This window comes from Hemiscyllium ocellatum, chromosome 7 (assembly GCF_020745735.1).
Source record: "Hemiscyllium ocellatum isolate sHemOce1 chromosome 7, sHemOce1.pat.X.cur, whole genome shotgun sequence".
Taxonomy (NCBI): Eukaryota; Metazoa; Chordata; class Chondrichthyes; order Orectolobiformes; family Hemiscylliidae; genus Hemiscyllium; species Hemiscyllium ocellatum.
The window spans coordinates 98,317,676-98,331,654 of record NC_083407.1 but is presented as its reverse complement, the minus strand read 5'-3'; the positions used below and the strand labels follow the sequence as shown (position 1 = coordinate 98,331,654).

General features: G+C 40.1%; 1 protein-coding gene across 2 annotated transcripts in view; it reads left to right on the top strand.

Annotated features, from left to right (window-relative positions):
* The window catches only part of nbeal1 (neurobeachin-like 1), a 232,050-nt gene that overhangs the window by 207,091 nt on the left and 10,980 nt on the right, over positions 1-13,979 (top strand). For both annotated transcript variants that reach the window (XM_060827558.1, XM_060827557.1), the window contains 10 exons: positions 965-1,089; positions 1,991-2,131; positions 3,328-3,458; positions 4,251-4,360; positions 5,241-5,358; positions 5,500-5,597; positions 6,951-7,067; positions 7,587-7,676; positions 11,630-11,739; positions 13,035-13,207. In XM_060827558.1, coding sequence (XP_060683541.1) covers positions 965-1,089; positions 1,991-2,131; positions 3,328-3,458; positions 4,251-4,360; positions 5,241-5,358; positions 5,500-5,597; positions 6,951-7,067; positions 7,587-7,676; positions 11,630-11,739; positions 13,035-13,207 — 1,213 coding nt within the window. The remainder of the gene's footprint in view (positions 1-964; positions 1,090-1,990; positions 2,132-3,327; positions 3,459-4,250; positions 4,361-5,240; positions 5,359-5,499; positions 5,598-6,950; positions 7,068-7,586; positions 7,677-11,629; positions 11,740-13,034; positions 13,208-13,979) is intronic.

The following is a 13,979-nucleotide window of genomic DNA, read 5'->3' as shown; positions in this document are numbered from 1 at the left end:
ATTTAATCTCATATTATCCCCTGTCATGGATCGCACCTGACAAGTTAGAGGCTTGTCAATCTCTACCCTTTTTACTAGGGTCAGCTCATCAGTTGCCCTTAATTCATTTTCTCTCTCTCGCTGTCTCTAATTTCCATATATCGGTCCATGGTTACGTTTGGAAAGCTTTTACAGTGGTTTGCTGTTGTCCTCTGCAGGTTCGGCTTGACCAGGAATCTTTCTTGGTCTTACCGCCTCCGATGGAAGTTTGATGGAATGACTTTCAGCTTGATAATCTAGCTAATTAACTGAGTTATAATCGCATCTTCCTTGAACATCAAGCTATGGACTTGAACTCCAAACTTCTGGCTCAGAAGCAGGGACATGTGCCACTGCGTCAAATGATTTCTCTCAGTTCTCTAGTCTACTAAAGTAATGATGCATACTGTTAGCATACTCTTTTTATCTCTGGGGGATGTTTTGACTCTGGCCCATATGCTGGCAATGCTGTGAAGATTTTGCACCTAGTTTTCAAATCCAAATTGCTTTAAATTCAGAATACTGAACCTAGTTTGTACAGTTCTGGATTGGTGCAATTCTTGTGCCATTGCATTTTGATGTTCCAAATGTTTCTATTAACCATCTCATTGGGCAGTGTTTACCAATAGAACACATTTCTTTTGTCAATAAATTGATTATCTTTTGGAAATAGCTTTTACAAGAAGTGGAACTACTACATAATCATGTGTAGTTTCGCTAAATCTTAAAAAGCACCATGTAAATCAGATCAAAAGAAATTCTGTAACATTTGGACTTTCCAACTTCCTATATCTTGTGCTGTGTTTCTTATTGTATAACCTCTGACTATTGATGCTTCACTGTTCTGGAATTAGGTGTTACATTTTGAAATATATATTTTAAAAGAACAGCAAGATAGAGTCTGGTCGTATCTCAGACATTTGACAGTCACTTTTCTTGATTTCAGTTTCCTTGGATTCTTAGTGATTACACTTCAGAGGAGCTGGATTTGAACAACCCTGAAGTTTTCAGAGATCTCTCCAAACCCATTGGAGTTGCCAATGAAAAGAATGCCAAAGCTGTTCGGGAAAAGTGAGTGTTTCTGCTTCCAAACTAAATAAATTAATGTTTTTGTTCCCATACTTTTCTTTCTGATGGAACGTACCTGCTGCCAAGGAGGCACCTGCAGAACTGTATTTCAGTCCATTGCTATTACTGAACTCCCCTCAATTATTGGTGGGAGCTGCATAGATTGTTTGCTCACTTTAATCCACACTATATTCGGGTTGAAAGGAGGTCAAGGCCAGTCTTTTTAAAAAAAGATTTACTGACAATTAATTATACCTCAAAATGTACTGTCCTGTCTCTCCATTGTGCTTGGTTCTATTCAAAGATGATCCAAGGAGTGGCTCCTCTGATGTACAAACCAACACTTGTCCCTTAACAGCATATTTAAAAGCAGATTAGCTAGTCATTATTACATCCTTCCTATGGGAAGTTGCTGTGGGTAAATTGACTGCTGAGTTTTCTACATTACAGCTGTGTGTAGGCTTCAGAAAACATTTCATTGCTTATAATGTACTTTGAGGCATAAAAGGCTCTTTAAGTTTTTGAGAGATTGGAAAAAACACTGAACTGCAATGTAACATAGATATCCACTAAAATTAACTTTTGGTAGATGATGCATTTGATTCACTGATCTTCATGTGTATTCACTAAGCATTTTTTGTGTCTAACTTTATTGGTTTAGTCTAGTTTAGTCTAGTCTGATGCTGATGTTTGTCAGATTACCATTTTTACACTCCTGCAATCACACATATTATGACAAATCAACAAGACATGTTCAGAGACCAACTCCACCATATTGTCTGTCTTGGTGGACAGTATCATTCTTTGATCCCATTTTGTACGCGTGTACCATATCAGGCTGTTTTCTTTGAAGTTCCCACAAAACACTGATCTCTAACGTTCTGTCTTTCGCGTTGTGCTACAGGTTTGATAATTTTGAGGACCCGACAGGGACAATTGACAAATTCCACTATGGAACTCACTACTCCAATGCAGCTGGTGTCATGCACTACATGATAAGGGTTGAGCCCTTCACTACTTTGCACATCCAGCTACAAAGTGGCAGGTGAAGCTGTTCGAGATGTCTCTCGTATTTGATTATCAGCATTAGTACAATAACAGCGCAATGGGTGCACCTCCTACATAGTGCATTATTTAATATGTGGGGAAGAGGTTGTTCTAATGGTTTTACTTGAGGTGTTTGGAGAACCTTTCATGAAGATGGTTGTCATGACACTATCTCATATTGGTAACTGTATGGTTGGCGTTGTTTTGGAGTTAATGCTTCTGTGGCTCCAATAGTTTTAATAAATGCTGACGGGCTACCGCTGGGCACCGGTGACATTAGGACAACAGGGGAAGAAAAGTGACAACAATTTCCTGACAAGGCAGTTTCTACTCGCTGGATTCAGCTGAAAGATATTGTAAATTTGCATTAAATTTTTCAACCTATCTTTGTTGCTGGGAGAGTGGTGTAAATAGCTAATAAGCCAGTCTGACAAAGGGTTATACCTGAAATGTTAAACTAGATCTAAACTAGCTTTTCCGTTGGCTTCTGAATTTCCAATATTTTCAGTGCTCTTTAAATGTGGCTCTTAATGGATAATGGAAATGTCAGTGGTTCATTATCTGTCCTCTGACTGTGATAACGGTTGTCAACTCTGGTTGGACGTAGAGGTTTACCACATGACCTCCAACTACCCAAGCTCCCCCTTACTTCCACCATTGGTGCCTTGTTCTGAGGGGATAATGTCCCGTGGATTGCTACATGGATGAAGGTTGACAATCAGTCAAGTAGCTTTCATAAATCTGTCTGCAATACCTGTTTAGTTATTATAAAGAAAACAATTTGTCTCTAATTTTTCTCTCTCATCATTCATAGTTGCATCCTCAGGAATAATTTTCAATTTTTGGGAGAAATGGTGATAATCTTGCAGAGTTGGCAATCCATTCTGCCAGGTGGATAGCCACATAGATTGACTTACATGGTTTTACGTTGTAGGATTGGATGAAATCATTGCTGCAGGAGTATTTGAGAGAAACCAAAGGAAAGTGTTTAAGGGGAAGGCACAAGAACAAGAGGGAGAAACTGATAGAAGGATACGCTGATAGGATTAGAAGAGGAGGTATTGGAGGAGGGTGTGAATAATCAGCCTTTTGAATTAAATGCCCTGTTTCTGTGTTGCGCATCATACGTAATTTAATGAATTGTAAATTGTACAATGTCAATTTATGCCATTTTGTGTTCCTTTTCTCTTCAAGATTTGATTGTGCAGATCGTCAATTCCATTCCATTCCTGCCACGTGGCAGGCTCTCATGGAGAATCCCAATGATGTAAAAGAACTCATTCCTGAATTCTTCTACTTTCCAGAATTTCTAGAAAATCAGAACCGTAAGTATTCCGGCTGAGCTGATACTAGAGGAGAGTCCTGCCTCAATCACTGCTTCTGATTGTCATTTAAAGATGTCGCGCAGCTGCATACAAACTTCTTATGTGATATTTGATTCATTTAAAAGAGGAATAATTCCTGCTTATCTCCTTAGCCAGTTAACATTTTTCCAGGCAACGAACAATCTTTGAATTTAGAGAATACTGCCAAATTTCTTGAGAATTAGGACTCTAATCTGTTGCTTCTCACTCTCTGCTTAAAGTTAACAATGCAGAGTATCTGGTGGACTCAAATATGTCCTCATTAGTATAAGCTTGTGTGAATCTGCCGCACTTTACTTCATGTAGTAACCCATCACTTTTCCCAGGTCTCTAATCTTTGAAATGTATGCCTATTTAATGCATTGATGGGGTGCACAAATCATTTAAAAACTTTGTAAAGTAGCACACGTGTAAAGGTAAAATCGTCGTTGTCCCAGAGGACCATGGGGCTGCTCTCTCATCAGAGAGAGAGAGCACGAGAGAGAGTGACGTTGGATGGTAGTTTAACCTGAGGGTGACCATGCCTCAGGCGAGGGGAGAGATGGAGAAGGAGAATCCTTCATGGTAACTTCAGCTGGTGCAGGAATTGAATCTAAGCTGTTGGTATCACTCTGCATCCCAAACCAGCCACCCAGCCAACTGAGCTGACCAATTCCCTGAGTGCATCTCCCAAAGGCACAATCTTATTTTGAGGTGTCTTGTGAACAGGCACTGATAGCTTGGACTAACTCATATATTTCTGAACTATTAAAGAGCTGGATCTGGGACGTTTACAAATTTCCAAGGAGCGGGTTAATGACGTGATACTTCCGAGATGGGCTACATCACCAGAGGACTTCATCTACAAGCACAGGAAAGCCCTGGTGAGGGCTACACCACAGTCTATATATTTTGCTGCATGATAAATATATGCAATATTCAAATCTATAATTTTTAACTTCCCCATAATTCATTATCCAATTATGCTACTTTTTCAGAGGATATTTTTAGAATAGACAGCCATCTGAACTGGTCTGATTAATTTTATTCAGTTAGTTTTGAGATAACATCATATACTTTCCACTTAGTTGTGCAACAGTGGATATCCTTATTCACTGGTCTGCACCTGTTTTAAGTGCACTGAATGCAAGGGCAAAGATGCATAAAATAAGAAAACACAAAATGTGCAGTACAGCAGGCAGGACCTGTGGAAGGACTGATGGTTAGGATTTCTAGACGCTGAAAGATCATTGATGTGAAATGTTTTTTCTCTTTTTATCTTTCTATTGATTCTTCAAGATCTGCTGTGTATTCCAAGTATTTTAGCTGCAGTATATTTATATTTGAAACCCAAGCCTTGATTTTATATCCACTTGCCTTATGTGCAATTAAATCTCTTTAAATCACTTCTGAATGATGATGTTACAATTTGTAATATGCACCAATTGCAGTCTAAACGTAACTGCAGGTTAGAGTGAAGCTAGAAACGACTGGGCCAAATGTTGTCCAATAAAAGAAACATTCATGTTATGCATCTTGATTATTGTAATAGCACTTCCTATTATAGTAGACATCACATACAGCCAACAAATCATGTTCATGTGAATGCATCCATATAAGTGGTGAGAACTAAATTAGAAAATTCCATTGATTTTCCTCATGATGTCTCACTCTTTCAGTTCAAGATTTTAATAAAGGAATTTAACTGAGCTGTTAAGAGTTTTTTAAAATGTTTCTCAGAGTTGTATTTTCCTCTTCCCTCAGGAGTCTGACTTTGTATCTGCTCATCTTCATGAGTGGATTGATCTGATATTTGGATATAAACAAAGGGGACCAGATGCAACTGAAGCACTGAATGTTTTTTATTACTGTACATATGAAGGTAATTAACAATGTCCAGTGAGTTGCTTATGTGTTGTAATTTCTTTTAGGTCAAATTCTTTCTTTTCACAAGAGTATGTCATGTAGGGAAAAAAAGTGTGAGAAATGTAACAGGTGTAAATGTTATTGTGACATTTTCCAGGAGCCGTTGACCTGGATGCAGTTGCAGATGAGAAAGAACGGAAGGCATTGGAAGGGATGATCAGTAATTTTGGGCAGACTCCCTGTCAGCTCCTCAAGGTATTGTTTTATCAATTCCATAAAGTTGCACCAGCAACTTGCATTTATAAAGCATTTTTAACATGGGCTAATGATCTAAAACAGTTCAGGGGAGCATAATCTGTCAAATATCTACAACAAGTCAAAGAACTGGATCTTAATTGGGGTGGCCTGGAGATGTACTTAAAGGACGATCTTACAGGGGGAGGTGCAGAGGTATAGGCAGGTAATTTCCAAATTAAAAAGCTTATGTAGCTCAAGGTATGGCCACCAAATAAAAGCAGGGTCTCATAAGTGGCTTGTGTTGATTAGTTTTGTGTTGGCGGAGAATGATAGAACTGGAGGAGGTTGGAGTTGGAGAGAGGCAAGACCTTAAGGAAATTAGAACCCAGGTGTAAACATTTCAATATTGAGATCTTGCTTTATAGGTCAGAACACTTGATTCACGGTCCAAGTTTAGATTTGGGACAGCAAGGCCCAACTTTATATGGGGTGGCAGATGGAAATTGGATAGAAGCTCATTGGAGTAGTGGAGGGTGGAGGAAACAAAAACAAGGATAAGGGTCGTAGCATGTGGCTGAGGCAGGGCAAGATGAAGTTAGGCCATGTTACAGGATTCTTCCTGATACAGAGCATATAGTATCGGAAGCTGAACTTTGTGTCAAATTAGGGTGCTGTGCAGGGGTCAAAAAATTCTAGTTTTAGGTTCTTGACTGTTTCTCAAGGAACACTTGTTGATTTTTGGGACTCCTTTTTAATTCTTGCAAACCGCTTTATTGGGTGACATCGGGGGCTACCTTTCTACACAGAGGGTGGTTCACATATGGAATGAACTTCCTGAGGAAGTGGTTATTGCGAGTAGTGTTACAGCGTTTAGAAAGTACTTAGATAAGTACATGAATAGGAAAGATTTGGAGGGATAGGGGCCAGGAGCAGGCAGGTGGGACTAGTTTAGTTTGAGATTACGTTTGGCATGGACTAATTGGACTGAATGGTCAGTTTTTATGCTGTGTGCTTCTATAAATAATACTGCACAGATTTTTAATGAGAAGCATAGATATTTCACTAAACTTAGAAGTTAACCTGTAATGTCATTTGAAATTAGAGTAAGCAGAAGCAGCGAAAGCACAGTTACATTCGCCATTCTGTTATAAATAATGTTTGCAGTAATAAAAATATTGCTGCATCAGATATCAGATACTTATTGGCACTGTCTTCTATTTCTGAACAGAGGCACTTTGTTCTGGTTAAAAAGGTGAGGAAAATAATCAGAACGAATTGAGTTCCTTTGCAGCACTGTGACACTGCTTTAGGAGCAAACATATTCAGTTAGGTCTGCTAAGCGTTATCTGACCTGTTGTCACCATCTGTTAGGAGCCACATCCATCCAGGTTGTCAGCTGATGAAGCTTTGAAGCGACAGGCTAAAATGGATAACTGCCCACTGAATATCTTCCAGCACCTAACTGAGCTCAAGTCCTTCTTTGTGGAGGTAAACATTGGAAGCTTTATCAATTGTCTCATGATGTTATCTGTATAAATAATTTTGATAGGTCTGTTTTTGCCTTTCAGCTTTGTTTGCTGATACATAAAAGGATTCAAACTAATTCCATGATAATATTCTTGAAAGGGATCATTTTTATGGACTGTATAAGATATTTTATAATTTGGATGCATCATTTGTTGAGTATTGAATTCTCAGAATTGGAGATAGATAAGACCTTAGATATCATACTGATCATTTTTAACCTATTAATGTCACGTGCTGCTGTAATTTGTAAGAAAATTTACTTCAGTAAATCCATGAACAAATCCACCAGAGGAGTTTGATTAAAAATTGTAAAATAATAAAGGACAGCAAAAATCAGTCTGGGTTTTAACATCGCTCAGTATTGCTTGTCCCTGTGCACTTTGTTTAAAAAAAAGTATCCTGAGAATAATCACCCCTCAACCAATTCTGTGAGGAAACAGTGAATTTAATGGATTTTGATTATCTTTTATTTCTCCAAAGGGAATCAGCGACATGGTTCCTATAGTGAAAGCAATGGTGCCCAAAACCCAGGCTCGCTCCTTCATGTCACAGGGAAGTCCTGACACCCTGGTAAGTCTTCTGTTGCAACCCTCATGAGCACAATCTCACAACTAAGGGCAGGAGCTGAAGGGCGTTATAAACTAAATCTAAAAACCAAAGAGCCCAATGACTTCTCATCTTGTGGAGTAGGTGGAAATTCATAGCCTCGAAGGACTGAGGTATGAGGGAAGACGGGAGAAGCTTCATCCCTTTGGGCACTCGCAGGTTACACAGAATGGTAATCAGTATGAAAATGCTACTGAATTGAATTGCAGTATTGAGACGAAGCAGAATTTTCTCCTCCCTGCTATGGTATTAGTAATCATGAGAAAGGTGGGAAAATACTGAGAAAACATTTTAAACATTGGAATCTTGATGCTAAGAAAATGTTTTCCAGTTTTCCCCTTAAGCTTTAAATGGTGATTTCAGAATTTCACCATTAAGCAGTGACTTCTTTTATCACCATTGGCCAGTCACCAGCTTCCCCACAGGATACTTGCTCTCCAACCAGCTCTCACACCAGTTCGACTGTTTACCACTTTACTTTGAAACTTAGGGACTTGTGTGCTTCTGCCTGGTCACTTCAAATGCAGGGACACCAGCATCTCATGCATATACACAGCATGCATCTTATGGCTCTTAGCTTACTTTCTTTGCCCTCATTTGCTTTGTATTTATTTGGAAGATGCCAACTTCTGTGCTAACAAGCAAAGTGAAATAGACAGATGGAGCGCAGGCAGCTTGTCACAATGTGGAGCATTGATCAGTCAAGTGGATGAACACATTGTATGCCACAGAGCTATGAGAGCATCAGGACTGCAGCATTTTAAATGGCAAACATAATTCAAGCAAATGGCCATAGGTGAAAATTGAAGGGGAACAATTGGTGGTGAAGATGCAGTCAGTCAGAAGGGTACTGCCACAGTCAGTCATCCTATAAGAATTAAAATCTTTACAGTGTGGAAACAGACCCTTCGGCCCAACGCGTCTACACTGTCCCTCCAAAGGGTATCCCACCTAGACCCATTCCCCAACATTTAGCCCTGATTCATGCACCTAACCTATACATCTCTGAACACTATGGGCAATTTAGCTCGTCCAATTCACCTTATCTGTACCTGGAGGATACCCAAGCAGACACGGGGAAAATGTGCAAACTCCACGCAGACAGTCCCTGAGGCTGGAATCAAACTTGGGTCCCTGGCGCTGTGAGGCAGCAGTGCTAACCACTGTGCCACCACATTCTAATGCGTGGGGATAGACATGGCCAGTCCTGCAGGTTAAGTGCAGCTACTTTGAGAAGTACACATAAGTCTGTGGGTGTGCTTTGGCGATATCCAGTGTTTCATGCAATGAGACAAAGAAGGAGTCAAATATGATAGAGGAGCAGTTGACAGTGAGAGGAGAACTGGTGAGGTATTCACAGTGAGTGAGTAGGAGGTGCAGAGGGCAGGAAGGATCGGTAGTAGCAGGGGGCATTGAGTGGACATGACGTTGCAAGTTGTGGTCCATGTGCCCTGGGGAGAGGCATGTGCAGTGATAGAGTGAGAGTGAGTGTTGACACAATGGGTATGAAGTAGCAGAGAAGAGATGGTGGCTGTTATTGTTCCAGAGCACAGAAGACCATTGATCTTCCTCCTACACTGCTGTGCGGCCTACTTCAGCAGGGTCATACTCTGAACCAGGTTGAAATCTGTGACTAAGCTGGCTATGTCTGGTGTCTCCACATTGTTCAGCGATACTTCCAAGTCTCTGACTGCAAAGGATAGAGAGTGACTTGCTTGACTTTGGGCCATGTCATCGGTATCAGCGGTCAAACATCACAGTGTGAGGGTCAGCCTCCGGCCGGCAGTGTCTCAAATAGTGTGCAGCTGAGCTTTAAACATAGCACAGCAGCATGTATACCAGAAACTCCCACTCCAAGATCAAGAAATTCCCCATGAAAGGTGCCTGAAACCCAGTTGAATAGTTAATGAAGTGAAGAACAGAAGACTGAATGAGAAAAGGTCACTCCAAGCCAGAGTGGATCTCACTCAACCAAACACTTTAACGGGAAATGGGGAAGATCCACCCAAAGTGTTCAAACTGGCACATTTAGAAATGATGCCTAAAAAATAAACTATTTACTGTGATCCAAGTAGGTTAGTGAAAATGTGATAGAATTCATGAAGAAACAACTGATGGCTACTGTGGAATTTTAGATTCTTTTTAGATGAACCTATAGTAAATAGGCAAAATAACTTCCCCTATCACATTTGTGGTAAATACAAAACAACCCTCAAAATTGCACCTCAGTTATCTCTATTTGGAAGTCTTGTAATGTTACAAGAAGCAGTAAATGTCGAAAGAAATCTATGCTCAAATAGCAATTTGCATTTCCAAACTTCATTAACATTTATAAGCTATCCTAAGATATTTTAAAGGAGCATTCGCAAACAAAGTGCGATGCTAAGGCACAGGCAGAGATATTAGGACAGATGAACAAAAGCTTTCTCAAAGTGGTATATTTTAAAAAGCATCTTAATGGAGGAGAGTGAGACCGAGGGAGAGAATTCCAGAGCTTGGAACCGAGATAGCGGAAAGAATAATCACCAGTCATGGAGTGATAAAAATCAGGAATGCACATGTTCATGTCATTCATATCTTGGAATTTTGTTGGGTGGATTCAACACAAACCTTAACTCGGAGGGGAAAGTACCTTTCAATTGCCTTTGCTTTCCTCACTCCATCCTTCGGTGCAACTTGCTGTTACCAAGGATGGAGCAATATGCATGGGCATTCTCAAAGAGGTCTTGCATGTCTTAACTTGAGACTTCCTGCCTCAGATCAGTGTTACATCCTTTCAGCTGCTGGAGGAATCAATGATTCCAAAAGGAAATGGAGAATGTTGTGGGAGCAGTGGAGGGTGGGTATAAATAAATCACTACTGAGTGCTGATCTGAATTGGCATTGGGTGGGGTAGGAGAGGTAAAGAGTAGCACAGTGAATGTTAGTGTTGGACAATTGTCAGGAGTGACTGGGAAGTAGGAAAGGAAGAAATATGCGCCTCACTGACTCTGGAATCAAAATATCTATGACATTGATAAAAATCCAAGCGGATTGACTGTGGAAAGCTTTGCAAAGTGTCAGATACTGGGGAGAGCACAGTGGCTGATCTAAAATGTTCAGTACTTTTGTTGTCCACGGGTTTCACCTTGTCTAACAAGTGCTAGTGCCATTCTGGGAAATTAGCTCTAAATTTAATGTTGATGAGAAGCATGCAGCCTTTTGTTTCAGTATACCAAAGGAGTTTATATTTTACAAATACAAGAAAATTTATACTTTGAGAGTGCTAGTTTAAAACTGTGTTGCTACCTTCAATTAGGTTGTGGGACAAGCGATGACTTATTTCTTTGTACAGGATTACATTGTTTTTTGACCTGTTCTACTGAAATGGATGCTGTCAATTTTTAGCAGCAAGCTTTGTCTGTGAGGTGTTGTTGTCCGTCTGCCTTGCAAAAGGGATCACTGCTGAATCCAGTAGCTGGTGCACAGTTCAAGGGTTTTCTAGCCGTGATTTCTGAGTGTTTATTTAAGCATTGGACAGAAAAAGATATGCTGTATACCCAATACCAAATTGAAAACCTCAAAACTGTCAGCTCAACCAAAAGGTTAATGAAAACTGAGACGCAATTTCTACAACTCACACAAAATGTTCACCAGCAATAAATCAGTCTAAAAGCACATTGGATATATGGTAGAAAAGTACAAACAATGCAACATACATTAACCATGTGTAGAAAATATTATACCATGGGCTGATGAAAGCATCATTGACACCCCTTCACTTCTGCCTACCTTTTGTGGAGCATTTAATCACATGCATTTAACATAGTTGGAGCTATTATCTGCACCATTAAGGGGTGTCACTAGGTGTTCAATGTGTAACTTCGAATGGTTTTAGCCTAATGTATTCTTCAAACATCTGTGCTTTGGATCTGTAGGTGACTTTGAGTCAGAATTGCCTGATAGGAACTCATGGATGGCTGCCTTATGATAAAAACATTTCCAACTACTTCACATTCTCCCGGGATCCGACAGTAACTAATTCAAAGTAAGTAAATTTTAGCCAGCTGAGTGTTCATCACACCAAGTTGAGGTTGCATGCATCTTCAAACAATATATTTCAGAGCAGGAGACAGTAGGAATAATGGGCAGGTATTTAAATTAGCAGAACTCAACTGCTGGATGTCCACCATTGATCTGTGCTGTGCTCTTAACTGTGTATTAACCGCTTAGATAATGGAATAGCAATTATGAATTTTAAATATGAGCTTGATAAAGTTTTGTTGATCAAAAGCATTAAGAGATCTAGGGCAAAGCAAGTATCTGGAGTTAGGCCACCAAATAGCAAAATAGACCCAGAGTTAAACGTCTTTTCCTGTTTCATGTTCTTTGTGTGTAATCTCAAAGTAATTAGCTTGTCATCATATAATCCTTTGCAATGCAATCTTAGAATGTATTGAAATTGTATGAATCTTAACAATTGTCCTTCTCATCAGTCCAACCTGCCAGTTAAGAGGTAGAATCATAGAATCATACATTGTGGAAAGAGGCCATTGACCCCATCAAGGCTGCACCAACCCTCCGAAGAGGGTCCCAACTAAACTCCCTATCCTATTTCCACAACCCTAAATTTGCAACATCTTATCCACCCTGCCCTTGACAGTACAAACAATTTAACATGGCCAGTTTACCTAACCTGCACATTATTGGGCTGTGGGAGGAAACTGGAGCATCCAGTGGAAACACACGTAGACCCGGGGAAAACATGCAAACCCCACACAGATAGTCACCAAAGGCTGGAATCAAACCTGGGTCTCTATTGCTATGAGGCAGCAGTGCTGCCGCTGTGCCACTGGTGTTTGTTCTAGGCTTATTTTCTTCACATCCTCAACACTCTTCTTGATATCACCATTGACTTCAATGTACGTTCATATATGTTTTGATAGTGCAAGTATATGTTGTTTCATATCGAGACAGTAGATAGTGTGAATTAATGTGGGCAATGTTCAGAAAACAAACAAAGATTTGAGATCCTGAGCCATTTTCTCTTATGAGTAGAAGGGGTTAAAAGGGTAATTTGAAAGGTTTTTCGGGTTGGGGCAGGCATAGAAACAAAGAACTGAATTTAGTAGTGTAAGGATTGTTGCTTATGTAGTGAATGAATGCTGACAGGAATCAGATGGCCCGTTTATTGTAATTACTGTCCAGTTCTGTGCAGACTCATCTTACTTGCTGTGATAGTTTCAACAATGAATTTCTTTGACTGTGATGACCTATGCTGCCATAATCTATCAGTAGTTCACCCATTTGTTAAAAGATCATTCCGTTTGTACATGCCTACAGAACCCAGCGTAGTGTCAATGGCCCCTTTACTCCTGGGCTGGAAGTGAACTCAAAACTGTTTGTGGTGTCACACGATGGGAAACTGCTTTTCAGTGCAGGGCATTGGGATAATAGCATTCGGGTGACCTCCATTGCAAAGGGCAAGCTTACTGGACAACACATCAGACACATGGGTAAGTGAATTCAACACACCTGGTAACAAGGGTTAGACTTTTCAAACAATCCCTGTGGTGAACCCACATACCCACTGCTACTGTGATTACCTCTTTGACACAGCCAGATTCCTCCAAGAATCCTATTCCATTCTGTAGGACTTGACATCGCATTAATTCTAAAATACTACCTTCCATAGCAGTGCTTCCATTTTCCTCAGCAAGGAATCGCCCCAATACTGTTGCTGCCAAGACCCTCTTGCCCATTACCGTGATAGGGTTCCCTTTTCCCTCAATTTCCAGCCAGTTTCTTCATTCAACAAATCATCCACTGCCATTTAGGAGCTCCAGTGGTGTGTGTTAGCCACGTGTCCATAGTCTGAGATTCCATAGAAGTAACATTCATCCCACGTAAGTGTCAACTGATAACCATTTCTAATTAGAGAATACTTAACTGTTGCCCCTTGATATTCAGTGGCATTACCACTGCTGAAACTCCCACTATTAACATCATGCCATTGACTAGAAACTGAACTGGAGCAATCATATAAATACTGTGACTGTTAGAGCAGGCTAGAGGCTAGGAATTCTGTAGCAAATAACTCTCATCCTGTTTCACCAAAGCCTATCCACCATCTATCTACAAGGCTCAAGTCAGAAGTATGATGGAATACTCTTCATTTGCCTAAGTGGATGCAGCTCCAGCAATACTCAAGTAGCTTGATTCTATTCAGGTCAAAGCAGAACATCATGATTTCTTTTCCAAGTTGCACACCATCCTAACTTTGAACTA